Source organism: Herpailurus yagouaroundi, unplaced genomic scaffold, assembly GCF_014898765.1.
Source record: "Herpailurus yagouaroundi ecotype Mexico unplaced genomic scaffold, PumYag 217, whole genome shotgun sequence".
Lineage (NCBI taxonomy): Eukaryota > Metazoa > Chordata > Mammalia > Carnivora > Felidae > Herpailurus > Herpailurus yagouaroundi.
This window is the reverse complement of record NW_024412448.1, coordinates 1300446-1313861: the sequence shown is the minus strand read 5'-3', so window position 1 is coordinate 1313861 and position 13416 is coordinate 1300446. Positions and strand designations below refer to the sequence as shown.

General features: G+C 55.1%; 1 protein-coding gene across 1 annotated transcript in view; it reads left to right on the top strand.

Annotated features, from left to right (window-relative positions):
• RNF157 (ring finger protein 157) overlaps positions 1 to 13416 on the top strand; it is a 54800-nt gene that overhangs the window by 38470 nt on the left and 2914 nt on the right. Inside the window, exons 11-17 of the mRNA XM_040456483.1 lie at positions 1130 to 1368; positions 2090 to 2198; positions 4097 to 4208; positions 4646 to 4833; positions 5110 to 5175; positions 6190 to 6239; positions 8047 to 8156. Coding sequence (XP_040312417.1) covers positions 1130 to 1368; positions 2090 to 2198; positions 4097 to 4208; positions 4646 to 4833; positions 5110 to 5175; positions 6190 to 6239; positions 8047 to 8156 — 874 coding nt within the window. The remainder of the gene's footprint in view (positions 1 to 1129; positions 1369 to 2089; positions 2199 to 4096; positions 4209 to 4645; positions 4834 to 5109; positions 5176 to 6189; positions 6240 to 8046; positions 8157 to 13416) is intronic.

Below are 13416 nucleotides of genomic sequence, written 5' to 3'. Positions count from 1 at the left end.
CCCTCTGTCATTCTCTCTCTCTCTCTCTCTCTCTCAAACAAAAAAATAATAATTAAAAAAAAATAAAATGAGGTACCATTTTTCACCTTTCAGATTCGAAAGCTTTTTTTTTGTTTAAGTTTTATATATTTAGTTTGAGAGAAAGAGAGAGAACATGAGCAGGGAAGGGGCAGAGAGAGGGAGAGAGAGAATCCCAAGCAGACTCCACGCTGTCTGCACACAGGGCTCAAACCCACCAATCATGAGATCATGACCTGAGCTGAAACCAAGAGTCAGACACTTAACCGACTAAGCCACCCAGCCGCCCCTAGATTCGAAAGCTTCTTAAAGATACTCCATGCTGTCAGAGAAGCAGTTGAAATGGGTTTTCTGTGCTGCTTATAGGAGTGTGACTAGAAGGCTCTTTGAAGAAACAAAACCGTATAGCTGTATACATCAAGCGCCTTAAAAACATCTGTATCTGGTCATCGAAGATCTAAGAATTTAATACCAAGAAAACAATGTGGAAAAAAAAAAAAAGATTTGTGGTAGCATCTCTCTCCTTGCTAGATGGGATGTTGCCCGCCTCACGAATTGCTTAATGAAGCCAATTAAATCTCCAAAAACAATAAAAGATCTGTACACAAGGATGTTCCTCAAAATGTTGCTTACAGTAGGAAATGGTGGATGCAGCTAAATCCCGGGCAGAGAACAGGTAGGAAACGTGGAATCTGTGACAAGGGGACGTGTATGAAGGAAGATACTTACATTTGCTAAAATAAAGCAGGATCTAAAATTGTGATTTACAGATAGGGGCGCCTGGGGGCTCCGTCAGTTAACGTCTGACTCTTGATTTCTGCTTAGGTTGTGATCTCGCGGTAATGAGCACGTATTCCCTGTAACGAACCTGTATTCCCATTACAATCAGAAAAATAAACATTGCTGAGAAGATGTTCGCCTGTAAGCGGAATGTAGGAATATGCAGGTTCCCTGACATTGTGTCTTTCTTTGGCCTCCTTTGCAGAAGCTTTTCTTGCCAGACCAGCTGTAAAAGAAAACATTTTTTTTTCAGTGTAGAGTGAGAAACATGATCATGTCATAAAACAAAGAGTACTTAATTAATTTTTCAACCTGTCTCTGATTCCCCTAGTCCTCAGAGAACATTCCACCAGGTTATGAAGTTGTGTCTCTTCTGGAGGCCCTCAATGGGCCCCTCACCCCATCCCCAGCGGCCCCTGCCCTTCACGTGCTTGGAGACGGCCACCTCTCGGGAATGCTCCCCTCGTACGGCAGTGATGGCCACCTGCCTCCTGTCAGGACGCTCTCTCCACTCGACCGCCTGTCCGACTGTAGCAGCCAAGGAATCGAGCTCAAAAAGAGTCTCTCCAAGTGAGTGGTTGGGGCTCGACAATGTTGCCCCTCAAGGCCCTGATGATAGGCTCTCACTCCTTCTGTCACCTCCTCAGTGCTGGCTCACGTCCTGGGTCCCCAGGGCAGCGTAGACCTTCTGGGTTGTTCCCGGAGCTTTTTTGTCCCACTTAAGACCTGGGGTGAACACTCTGGCAGAAGGTTACCCCATTCCGTAGGTGAGGAAGATACTTACGGTACCTGTGGGTACTTAGGAGAATCCAGACAGGCAAATCTCATGTGTTTTGGGGGGGGAAAGGACATCCCTAGGGTCATTGACGCCTGTGGGGAGCGTCGCTCAGTGTAAAGACTGAAGGAACCTTGTAATCTGTACCTGTACCTGATAAGCATTTAAATCCAACTAGGCACAAGTCATGATAAGCTTTCTGTGGCAGAGTTAAGGAGCGTATTTTATAGATGAAAATGTTGAGACCCTAAAAATGTCAGTGACTTTTCCCCAGGTACAGACACAAGTTACTAAAGGAGTTAAAGGTAAAGCCCAGATTTTCTGACACCCCGAAAAGCACTCAGGCTACCCCTAGGGCTCTTTCCCACCTCCGTCCTCCTCCTTAAGACCTGGGCTTCCTTTCCGTCCCCTCTCGGGCCTCTTCTTCCCATGGAGTCCGGCTCGTGAGAGTACAAGCCAGTCCCCCTCTTGGTGTGGATTCTGGCGCCAGATGCTTTCCCCTCCGGACTGTCACAGGTCTGTTTCCCAGAACTCTTCTGTGTTGCGTGAAGAGGAAGACGAGCGCTCTTGCAGCGAGTCAGAGACACCGCTCTCTCAGAGACCCTCAGCTCAGCACCTTGAAGAGGTAATTTAATTCCCCTCCGTTTCTCGGACGTTGGACCACAGGTTCTTAAGTCCCACAGGCCTCTCCAGGTCCGTCTGCCTTCGTTCGTTCCTCGGGCACCTTGGAACACCCTTTGAGACAGCAGCAAAGATTTCATTACGTCCATCTTTTCCACAATATATTGAGCCTGTGTTCTCTACCAGGCACTGTTCTGTATGCTGAGAACAGTAGCAGTAAGGAAACTACAAAAGTCCTTGCCCTGGTGGCGCTGATATTCTTGCCATCGGGGCTAGGATGGACGCAAAGTCGGGAGAAAAGGGGTGTGTCAGACCGTGCTGTGGATTGGCTCGTCAGACAAGGGAGTTCAAGGCCAGAGGTGGGGGCTGCTGTCTGTAAAAAGTAGTCTGTGAACCAAGACGGAAGGAGGTGAGAGAGTGAACGATGCAGATGTCTGAGGAGAGCAGGTTGCGGGCGTGGGAACAGGCAGCAGGAAGGCCCAGCAGAGGTGCGTTGGGAGGCCGGTGGAAGAGGGCGGGGCTTGCCACCCGTGCCCCTCACAGGCTTCATTGAACAGGTTCATTACCCCCGCTCTCTGTACGGCGGTGAGCTAGGGAGAGTGAACAGGCAAACCTGATGAAGTGGTTCCTGACCCTGGGAGCTCAGTGTCTGGTTGGGGACAGGACGCGCACACAAGTATCAGTGCTGTGCCTAGCACTGTTTGCTGAATGGATGAATAGATGAATCTTTTTTAATGTTTTATTTATTGGGGGGGGGGGGGGCAGATAGAGGGGCAGAGGATCCAGAACAGGCTCTGCGCTGCCAGCAGCAAACCTGACATAGGGCTCAGGCTCCTGAACGGAGAGACTGTGACGTGAGCTGAAGTCGGACGCTCAACCAACTGAGCCACGCAGGTGCCCTGTTGAGTGAATTTTAACGATAGAGAAGAAGGGACAGTAAAGTGCTGTGGCAGAGACAGGAGCAGTTATAAACCAGGGGAGCAGAGTGGAGGAGTAGCATTTGAGCTGACTCTCAGCGTGTTTTAAACTCCTAGAGAAAGGCGACAGAAGCATCTGAGATGGCCAGGGCAGGGCACACAGAGGTGTAGGGCGGAGGCCGGGGCTCTGAGCAGGCCCGCTGTCTGGGAGAGCTTTGCTGTAGGAAGGCCTGCCTGACGGAGGCACACAGTGGCCGCCCAGATTCCAGCAGGCCGTCAGGATGACTCCACTGGCCCAGGCGGGAGGGAATCCTTGAGCTACAATAAACACAGAGCTCCTTGGGCACCCACTGGCTCAGTCAGTAGAGCACGTGACTCCTGATCTCAGGGTCGTGAGCTCAAGCCCCACGTTGGGTGTGGAGACTACTTAAAACCAGACAAAACTCCTGGAGAAAAGGCTATAGGGGCAGAATCCCCATCTGCCTGGGATGGGGTGAGGGTACTGGCCCAGGTGACCGATAGCTGGGGTGTCGGGAGTGGGTGGGGAGGCAAAGGTAGTGTTTGTGTTAGGTCGATTGAGCTGGAACTAACCCGATATCCAAGCGGAGGTGCCTGGCAGGCAGTGAGGCCTCTGCTGGTTTTGTGTTCTCCTTCAGAAGGAAAGCGGTTTATAATCCTGGGGAAACCTGGGGTGTTCCCGTGTCACAGCTGCTGGGTGACCTGTGTCACCTGAGCTGCAGTCTTTGTATGGCCCTAGCAGATGCTGTGCCTCAGGCAGGATGTGCTGACTGAAGTTTGCACCTCCCCTGGGAGACAGCCATTCCAGGCCAGGGTGGCAGAGAAGTGAGGACAAGAGAAACCGCCCCTCCTCTGCACGTAGCCCCCTGATGGAGGGGCCCTCAGCGCCCCCGATGCCCCCCTCACCCTCCGTAGCCAGCCCCCTGCCCTTACACCCTTCCCTTTGCACTTAACTGTTTCCCTCCAGGAATGTGGCCTAACTCCAGAAAGTGAGAATCTTACCATGTCGTCGTCGGGAGCTATTGACCAGTCATCTTGCACAGGGACGCCTCTCTCTTCCACAATCTCCTCCCCAGAAGGTACATGAGGGAGGGGGACTGCACGCTCGGCCCCTCGGCCCAGCGCTCAGCACCCCTGACAGTTCCTCCAGGACGGACTTGGGCCAGCAGGTTGATACCTAAGTTGCGTGACTAACGAGGCCAAAGTCAGAGGCAAGGGGTCCTGCTGACAGCCAGGCAGGGGGGCAGGAGTCCTCGTCTGTTTCCCGGCCTGCTGTCAGTGGTTCCTGTAACATGAAGTCAGAGACGAGCAAACCCTGGCTCCCGAGGTAGAGTCCTGAGCTCTAAAATGCAAAGGGGCAGAACCTCGGAAAACCTTGAACCCGAAGCTTTTTAGGTAAGGGTGCGGTGTGGCCGCTGTGGTCCTCGCTGCCTGAGCACAGGGAGGTGGGTCTGCTCCTCAGTCCGCTCGCGAAGCCTGACCTCCCGTCTCCTTCCTTCCGCTCCGGCCTCCCCAGACCCTGCCAGCAGCAGTCTGGCCCAGTCCGTCATGTCCATGGTGTCCTCCCAGAGCCGCCACTCCCAGATCAGCACCGACACGGTCTCCTCCATGTCCGGCTCTTACATCGCCCCCGGCACTGAAGAAGAGGGAGAGGCGCTCCCTTCGCCCCGGGCCGCCAGCAGGGCCCCCTCAGAAGAAGGAGAGGTGAGGGAGGAGCCCGGGGTTGGGGACGGTCCTTGCTGCCGTGACTCGGCACACGCGGCCAGGGCAGCTCGCCCCACGGTCTGCCGGGGGGACAGCTGCCGAGTGCCCACCGGGCTCGGAAGGAGGGCCTGGCAGACGAGGTGGGGTCGTTGAATCAAACACCCCTCACCTCTGACCCTTCTCCTTGGTGCCACTTCCGTGCCGAGGGCTCGGGTCGGTTTTGCGGCCCTGCGAGCTGGGTCTGTCTGTGCCTTGATCTCTGTTGCTCTGTGGCAGGTGATGCCGGCAGCATCTCCGGACAGCAACTTCGTCGGCCTCGCCGCCGAGGAGCAGGACGCAGAGGTAACGCCGATGGTGGGGCGTTGGCGCTGGCGGAGGTGGGGGGGCGCGGTAGGATGGGTGCTGTTCTGGAAGAGGCCTCCTAAGGTGGCAGGCTTGGCTCAGTTGGGGGTGGGGTGTGGTATGCAGGGGAGAGTGGCCACGCACTCCGGTCAGTGGACTGTCCCACGGCACCGTGCGCCAGTCCAGCGTAGCAGGTGTGGAATGGGTCCTAGAGGGAACTGTTCTGGGTCGGACCCTCCACCTGAGCGTGTGTGTCCTTCGTTCGCTCAGTATTTACACAGAATGACTGTCTCAGGCACCTCCTGGCACGGGATGACACAAAGACCCCAGTGACCTGGTGTTGGCCTCCCCCCCGACCCTGACTGTATAGACAGACTCATGCAGAGGCGCCCGGCTGGCTCAGTCACAAGAGCTTGCAACTCTTGATCTCAGGGTCGTAAGTTCGAGCCCCATGTTGTGTGTAGAGTCACTAAGTGTCCTGTTCGTCTAGAAGCCCCATGGCAGATGGTGCGGACAGGATTACAATTCAGTATGAGAATGCCCTGATGAAGGTATTCGGGAAGTGCGTGACAGGCCCAGGTCACAGTGAGGGCACTAGCACTCTTTCTTGAGCCAGATGCTCTCACAGGAGTAGAGCCCGTTGGGGTTTGGGATCCCAAAGGAATTTCTGAAAGTTCCATGATCTTACTATTTACCTTTTCATTTGACAACTTTTATTTCCACCTTCAAGAGACAGAGACAGTATGAGCTAAACTGTTACCAAGGCTATTCTTGACATTCCCCGGGCACATCTGTGACGGGCCTCAGACACGGTCCCTGCGGGCAGACCATGCCTCACCAAGGAAAATCTGTCTCTGCTCAGCCTCCCGGGCCCCTCAGACACGACGGGAGATGTATGCCATTGACGTAGGCCCCGGAGTGAGATACCATTAGGCCAATTACTTCTGTCTTCAGCTGATCAACAGATTCATTTTACTGCTTTTACAGACTCATAGGGCCTTCCTTCTGTCCTAGGGAAATGATGTTATGGAGGAAGAGGACGGACCCCCCCCCCCAGGAGGTGGGTAAAGGGCCGGGTCTTTCGCTCCCTCTTATTAGATTTCCCCTCTTGGGATTCTTCAAAGGGTACAGAAAGGGACACCGGGATGACTCGGTGGCACCAGTGCGCCTGGTGGGGAAAGGCGGCCTTCTTGATGGAGCATCAAGGCAAGCAGGGGGTCTGAGGGCCGCAGCGATCTTCCTGGCTTTTTGGAGGCCTCAGGGCCGAGGACATCAGGACGGAGCTGCTTCACAAAGCGCACAGGGAGCTCTAAATTCGCGTGGACTAAGTTCTGAAGCTTCTTGGGCAACCCTCGTCACCTTCCTTCCTTCCCGCTTCCGCTTTGCAGCTGAGCCCTCCCCCCGCCCCCCCAGAGCTGCTCTGGCAGCCCCAATGATTAGGAACAGCAGCAGAACAGTTTCCTCCACGTGGGAGAAAGGACCGTCAGGCAGTTGGTCTGGTTTTGCTTTGGTGAAGAAGGTGGCTGACGTTTCGCTAGTGGAGGGACCTTCGGAGCCCGTAGGCGCAGAGCAGGGGTGAGAAGGCGACAGACGCCAGCTGCTCCATGTAGACGAGCGTTTGTAGGCTATCATCACAATTTTCTTTACTGTAACTCACGCCCCCATTATATCTTCAGATGGAAGAGTTTTGTTTCTAGCAAGGCTGGGAGAGAAGGAATGATCTTCAGATCAGGGAAGTGAGAAGAGTCGGGGGGTGGGGGGTACTGGGAGAAGCCCCCTGGGAATGGACTACCACGTGCTCCAGGGGCCAGCGTCTCTTTCCTCCCTCAGAAGGGCACCTCCAGAGCAGACCCGGGCCGCAGCCCGGACGCAGATGTCATCCTACCTGCTTCTGCTTTAGCGCTGGCCATTGCTTGGGGAGTTCAGGGGTGTGCATGCTGGCCTGACCACTCTCCCCTGACCAGGAAGCCCTGAAGGAGGAGGGGACGGCCGCCAAGGCTGTGCCCCTGCCACGCTTGCACGCCAGCCCAAGACAGGGCCCAGCGCGTCGTCTGCTCGGTGGATGCCTTCAGCGCTCAAGGTCCCTGAGTTGCCCTTTGTGATTGCTTCCCGCCCATAGAATACTCGCTTCTGAAAACTGCAGGGTGGCGAGCGGTTTCTGCCTGACATCCCACGGCCCGCACGGTGGTTTTACGTTTTTTCCTCTCCCTTTCACCAAGAGAAAAACAGCGGCACAGGGGGAGCTAGAAAAAATAACTTCTGAAACTTTCCCCTTCCCCTCACATGTCTGTAGGTTTCTGGTCAGACCCTTAAGGCAGCCTCAAAATAACAAGTTTCATAGGAAAACAAAACATAGTTTTGTGAATGTGGTGATTCTGATTTTATATGCAAAATTATGGAAACTGAGACTTTTAGTGTCTGTTGTATGTATTTATCATCTTACAGAGCCTTGTGGTCATAAACACGCACGTGCGTGCACACACACACACACACACACACACACACACCCCAGACCCAGGCAGGAGCAGGGGTAGCTTCAGCAGATGCTCTCCCTAGCTTTCCCCGCCGCAGTCCACACCAGTGCGGTTCTGCATGAGCCGGTGCCCCGCGGCCTCCAGCAGGCTGAGCACCTGCTGGGAAGCAGCCAGTTAGGGAGACAGGGCAGGACAGGGCAGGCACACAGGCAGCCTCACACAATTTGATTCCTTTATTGTCCACTCTTTACCCACTTAATTACTGTCTTTTTTTTAAACATATGATTTGATTTTTTTTGTCTCCATCCTTAAGATTTTTTTTTTTTTTTTTTAAGGACAGCAAAGCAGAGAAAAAATACCGCCAGCCCCTCTCTAACTGCGTTAACTCCCTTACAGGCCAGAGGACACGCGCATTTCTAGGTATGGAGTGTGACAATAACAATGACTTTGGCATCGCAAGCGTGAAAGCACTGGACAATAAGCTGTGCCCTGAGGTCTGCTTACCCGGTGAGTGGCAGTCTGCTGAACATGAACTTGGTGGGAGATGCTCCCCTGCTCGCACTCCTGCTCTCACCCTGGGACACCTGTCTCCTGCCCCGGCCTTCCTGCAAGAAGGCATGGGCTGTGCTAGGCTGCCGGAAGCCAGATGCTGAAAGGAAGTGAGGAGGCCTCGGGAGAGTCCTTGAACTTGTGCAGAGAGCACACCCTGCCCTGAGCAAGAATATGAGGACAGGACGACAGGAGTAAAAAACCCCCCCTTCTTCCAAATTGGCCTGACCAAGCAGCCTTCCACCCCCATCCTGCAGGCCCCGTGGCAGGTAGCCTGGTCTTGTTTTTATCAACAGGAAGTTTGAGGCAGACCCCGCCTCTCTAAGAAGGTCTTGGAAAGATAGCCTGAGCCTTTGGAAAGGGGATCCGTAGCTCTTCAGAGGAACAGGGAGGAATTTGAAAGCCGACATTTTTTAGACTAGCAAATGGCTCTGTGATCCAGTGAGCTTTGGGTTACATTTGCATTGTACTTACTAGACTTGGATCCCAGAGGAGAAGTCAGGGGTCGAGGGTGACTATGCTCCCCGGAGCCCTGACTTTGAGTTGAGTCAGGACTATCGATAGGCCCCCTTTTTCCCTCTCATGATACTAAGCCGAACCTGGGATAACTTCCTATACGGGAACCGCGTTAATCCCGCTAAGCACCCACCCCCTTCTATTCCATGTGCTCGTTCAAGGGCTCCACAAACCTCTCCTCTGAAGCCGAGTCACGGCCGGGTAGACTAGGTCAAAACCGCCCTCCTGGTTTCACAGCAGAGATGGTCATCCACGTTGTGGTGTCTGTAAATCTCTTCAACATCCCCTGAAATGGAGACTTATTTGAACTTCAGAACAGCCACGTCACATCATGGGTCCAGTGCTTTACTCGCTCAGCGAAGCAGCTAGAGGCGTCGGAACAGCACAGCCTCCTGTGGTGGCCGCTCTCCGTCAGCCTGGGAGAGACACGGGGACTCGCACGCCCTGCCCCACACAGGCTTGTGGCGGGGAAGCCGTAATCCCCAGAAGGCGCTTTCTCCAGCCTTTCAAAGGCCTCTCCGGTTGTTTTCTATTTAGTTTGTCCTGAAGATCCTGCCCAGGACTCTTCACGTTCAGTGAGGACAAAAGATGCCGTGTCAGGCCTGGACTGGAGCTGTGGGGCCCAGGCACACTTCACTTCCTGCCTTCCCACTCCGTATCTTGCTTCCGTCTGTCCGTTTGTTTTTCACGTCTTTTTGCCAAATGTAAATCTGTCTGTCTGGTTTGTTTCTTTTGAAACTCATTTATGTTATGTAGACCTCGTATGGAAGTTCATGTTCACTCTGCGCCAGCACTGTCCCCGCGCCCCCCTCCCCCCCCCGCCAGCCATGCTGTGCCCGACACCAAGCTTGCTGGGCGTGTGCACATGCCAGAGGCTTCTGCCTAGGTCTCCGGTCCTAACTGGCGAGGGCCTGCACTCAATAGGAGATTTTCTGAGAAAAAAATATTTGTCAAAATAGATGAGTCCCTGTTCCACAAAAAATGGGGATGCTTCTGTGGCAAGCATTATGAGGACGAGTCGTTTTGAATTGGCATCCTGGGGCACGAGTCGGGAATGATGACATCTCTGTCCTCTCTGCCCTGTGTCTGTGGCAGCTCACTAGCAGCCGTCCTTCTGCTAGGCTCCTGTCTCCCTCGAGGGGCTCCCCCTCACCCCCGTTTTCTGGCAGAGGGGGCTGCCAGGAACTGTTTTAGCCAACCACGCTGGTGGAAACTGACTTTGTTCCTTCCGCTCCCTCCGCCTCCTGACTCTCTCTGGCCAACCTGCTTGTTGATATTTATTCCACTTGCGGGACTGCGGGAAGACGAAAGGACCCCCGGGGTTCCTTATGGTGCTCTCAAGAGCCAGCGCGCTGGGATTAAGCTAGGTTCACAGTCCAAGCCAGACGTGCAGCCAAATGCCTGTGACGCCTGTCGGGAGAGCGACTCGGGTAGAAGCACTTGAGGTGGCCCCTTGTGCCCTCTCACCACAGGTCTCAAGGGCTCTTACAGGAGAGGGAAGGCACATCTGCTTTCTCGGCCAAATGTTCCTCTGGTTCTACCGTTAGCATCACACTGGTAGCAGCCTGCTGGGGAACTCTCTGGAAGCATCTGTTGGATTAATAACAGGAGTATCCGCTTTGGTAGGTCCAGTGGAATAAATAGGCCTCTTCACACTCAGCTGTTAAGTCCAAACCATCCTCTGGGATACCCACAGGCTGGCTCAGCTCCGTGTTCTGCGGCCACCAGGACAGCTTCTCAGGCACTTGGTCTCTGCTCGAGTCGGTTTCCCTCTCCGGGTGGCGCCACTCCCGTCGCGGAGGGCTGATGAGAAGCGGAGCCTAGGGGAGCATCCCGCGCTCTCCCCGCCCCACATGCCACGCTCCCCATGCTCATGTGTGCTCTGCCAGAAGACCCGGCCCGTGACGAAGACCACGCAGGTCCCCGTCCTCACCACTCCTATCCCACTTGTGGGAGTGTCACTGAGAGGGCACCCGTGGCCTTCCAGCCCTTCTTCCCCTAAGAAGCTTCTGGGCCTTCGGGCTCCAAGACCAAGGGGGTGGTGTGTTCTGAGAGTGTTCTAAAAGGTCTCAAGGGGAGGGAGCCTAAGTCGACTGGTGCAGGTGGTGAGCAGGTTGGGACCGTGAAGCCATGCTGAGTGGATGTGGCTCCAAGGAATTGGATGACATACCACGCAGGTGGCGACATAGTGGCCAGAGGACCAGTGACAAGTCTGGGTAGAGTAAGTGATAAGGTTCTGGGTAGTGTAGGTGATAGGGGGGAAAAAAAAAGCCAACATAATTTGGGTGTGTTAGTGGAAATAGAGATACATTGTTAAATGACCGCAGTGTGCAGGAGGGGACATATCCAGCGAAGCACAGCAATACCGGCAAAAACTTGAAATCCAGTTTCCTCCAGTCTTCAAGTCTCATAACCCGAGGCTGAGGTGCACCTAGGAGAGTTCATATTTCCTAGACGTGAAGGAGAAATCTGAATTAGGTTTCTCTTTCCCCTGGAAACTCCACGAGACAATCAAACTGTCAGAGCGCCTACATTTATTTAATCAGGGGCTTGGTGGAGCTGGGAAAGGGGTGTGCAGAATTCCCCTAAATGTGCTCCCCAAACCTACCTCTAGAGGTCTCTCTGCCCTCCTGCCTCCCATCCTCTAAATGGAAAGGCACCTTGATCGGTCGCCGCGACAGATTTTCAGTCAACAAGCTCCAGTTTGTGGCTGAAGGGCCGGACCCAGTGGGAGCATGTGTTCGGGAAGCCCCGTCTGCGAGCCGGTTGCCCTCTGCGGCCAGGCTCCCCCTTTGCACACGTGACCCAGGAGCAGCAGCAGGGTTCTGCTGAGGGCCCCTCGGAGTCCTTTGGGGGGGGGAGGAGGGGGGAGCAGGAAGGGCACCACGTGATTGCTGCTAACCCTCCCCTCGCCACGGAGTGAATTAAGAAGCCACGAGAACAGATCCTTCAGGTCTGAGTGTTGAGTCTATTCCGGCAGGATCGGTTCCAGGCCCTGGCTCAGGGTTCTAGAGCGGTGGAGTCTGTAGCAGGCACTCGTGTGAGTTCAGAGTGAGGGCGGCCTGTCGGTCCGGTGTTTCGTGGCGTGCTGGTTGGCGGCGGCGGTGGCGTGGATTTTATTTTGTGCATGCATGTGTGTCTTCTCTCTCGTTCACCGTTTGCTTTTGGTCTTTCCTACCGAACAGCCGCAGTTCCGGAGTCCTGCCCCATAAACATTGAGGAATAGGTATGAGATCTACCAAATTATATAAGTGAACAAACAACTCATTGTATTTGGGGGTTCCTGACTTAAAGGGCAATCTTGCCTTCTGTCCATCCTGTCACACTGAAGAGAGCCTCCCTTAGAGAGGAATGCACTTTGGCCCATGTCCTAGACTCCAGGGAATCGAAATCTCCAGCTTCCATCTAGATTCGAGAGACACCGCGAATTTTCTGTTCCACTCACTTCTCTGCCCCAGGGTTCCCCCCCCCCCCCTGCCCCGCACACTGCCGCCAGAGCCTTTAGATGGATGATCACACCAGGGCACTTCCGGGAGATACGCAGTTTATAGCTACTCAGTCCTAGTGTGCGGGCCGTGAAAGGGTCTTGGGCGGGCCCTGGCGTGAGGCTGAGCCTCTCAAACACGAGCACAGTGAGCCTTGGGCCCTCCCTGTGCACCGGCTCAGCCCGGCCTGTCCCCTGCATGAGTCCTCTGAGGGCCAGGCCTGCCCAGAAGAGCTTGCAGTCTGACGGAGGAGGCCAAGGGCCTGGCGGTTCCCTCGCCGTCTGAGGTGCACACTGTGGCCGCAGTCGGGCTGGGGGCACCACCTGGGGGGCGCAGCCTGGAGGTCCGGTGGGCCCCGTGGAGTCAGGTCTTCCCCGGGAACCTCTGTGTCACAGGGAGCTTCGCACTGCGCTGGAGGGCGCCACTGGGAAAAGGCAGTCGGGGCCAGCACGAGAGTTGAGGGGAGACCCCGGGGAGAGGAGAGGGCAGCCTGGACAAGGCACGCCCTGCTCAGCACACTCCCATGCCACCTTGTTTTGTCGTCCCAGCAGCCCTGTGAGGAGAGCACTCTGCTCCCATTCGATGGGTGGGTGAATCGAGGCTTCTGCCAGGAGCACGCGGTCAGTCCGTCAGTCATGAGCCAGGAGGGAAGCCCGGGTTTTCTGATGACAGACAGGAGGTAGTGACGGATGAAATACAGAGCACGAAGGACGGAGGAGCCAAGAATAGGCTTCTAGACCAGGCAGCCAGTGCTCCTTGTGCAGGAGCCGTGGCGGGTTTGGGGGAGGACAAGAGTTTTGTGGGTGCTGCCTGGGCGACCCCAAGGCTCTCAGGCTGGTGTCTCCCGGGGTTGATGGTGACCCCAGAGGGCTGCTCGGGTGGACAGAGATGAAGAGCAGCAGGTGGGCCCATCACACCTGCGCCACCCCCCCCCCCACCTTTCTGTCCCTGGCACCCTGCTGAGCAACCAGCCCCGTCCTGCCCCTCCCGGCTCCCATGGCAAACACTGACACTGAGCCCAAATTAACAGGCTCTTCTCACTCCCCTCCACTGCTTCCTGCCCTGGGGAAAACCTCAGCCTGACCCCCCATAACATCTAGGCAAACTTCAAAACAAAGACACAGAAGTGGATTGCAGGGCAGGTGCACAGAACGAGAAATACCCTGTATGTTCTTCTCTGCAGTCCGTGGTGGCCGTGACTGTCCCTAGCCCATTAG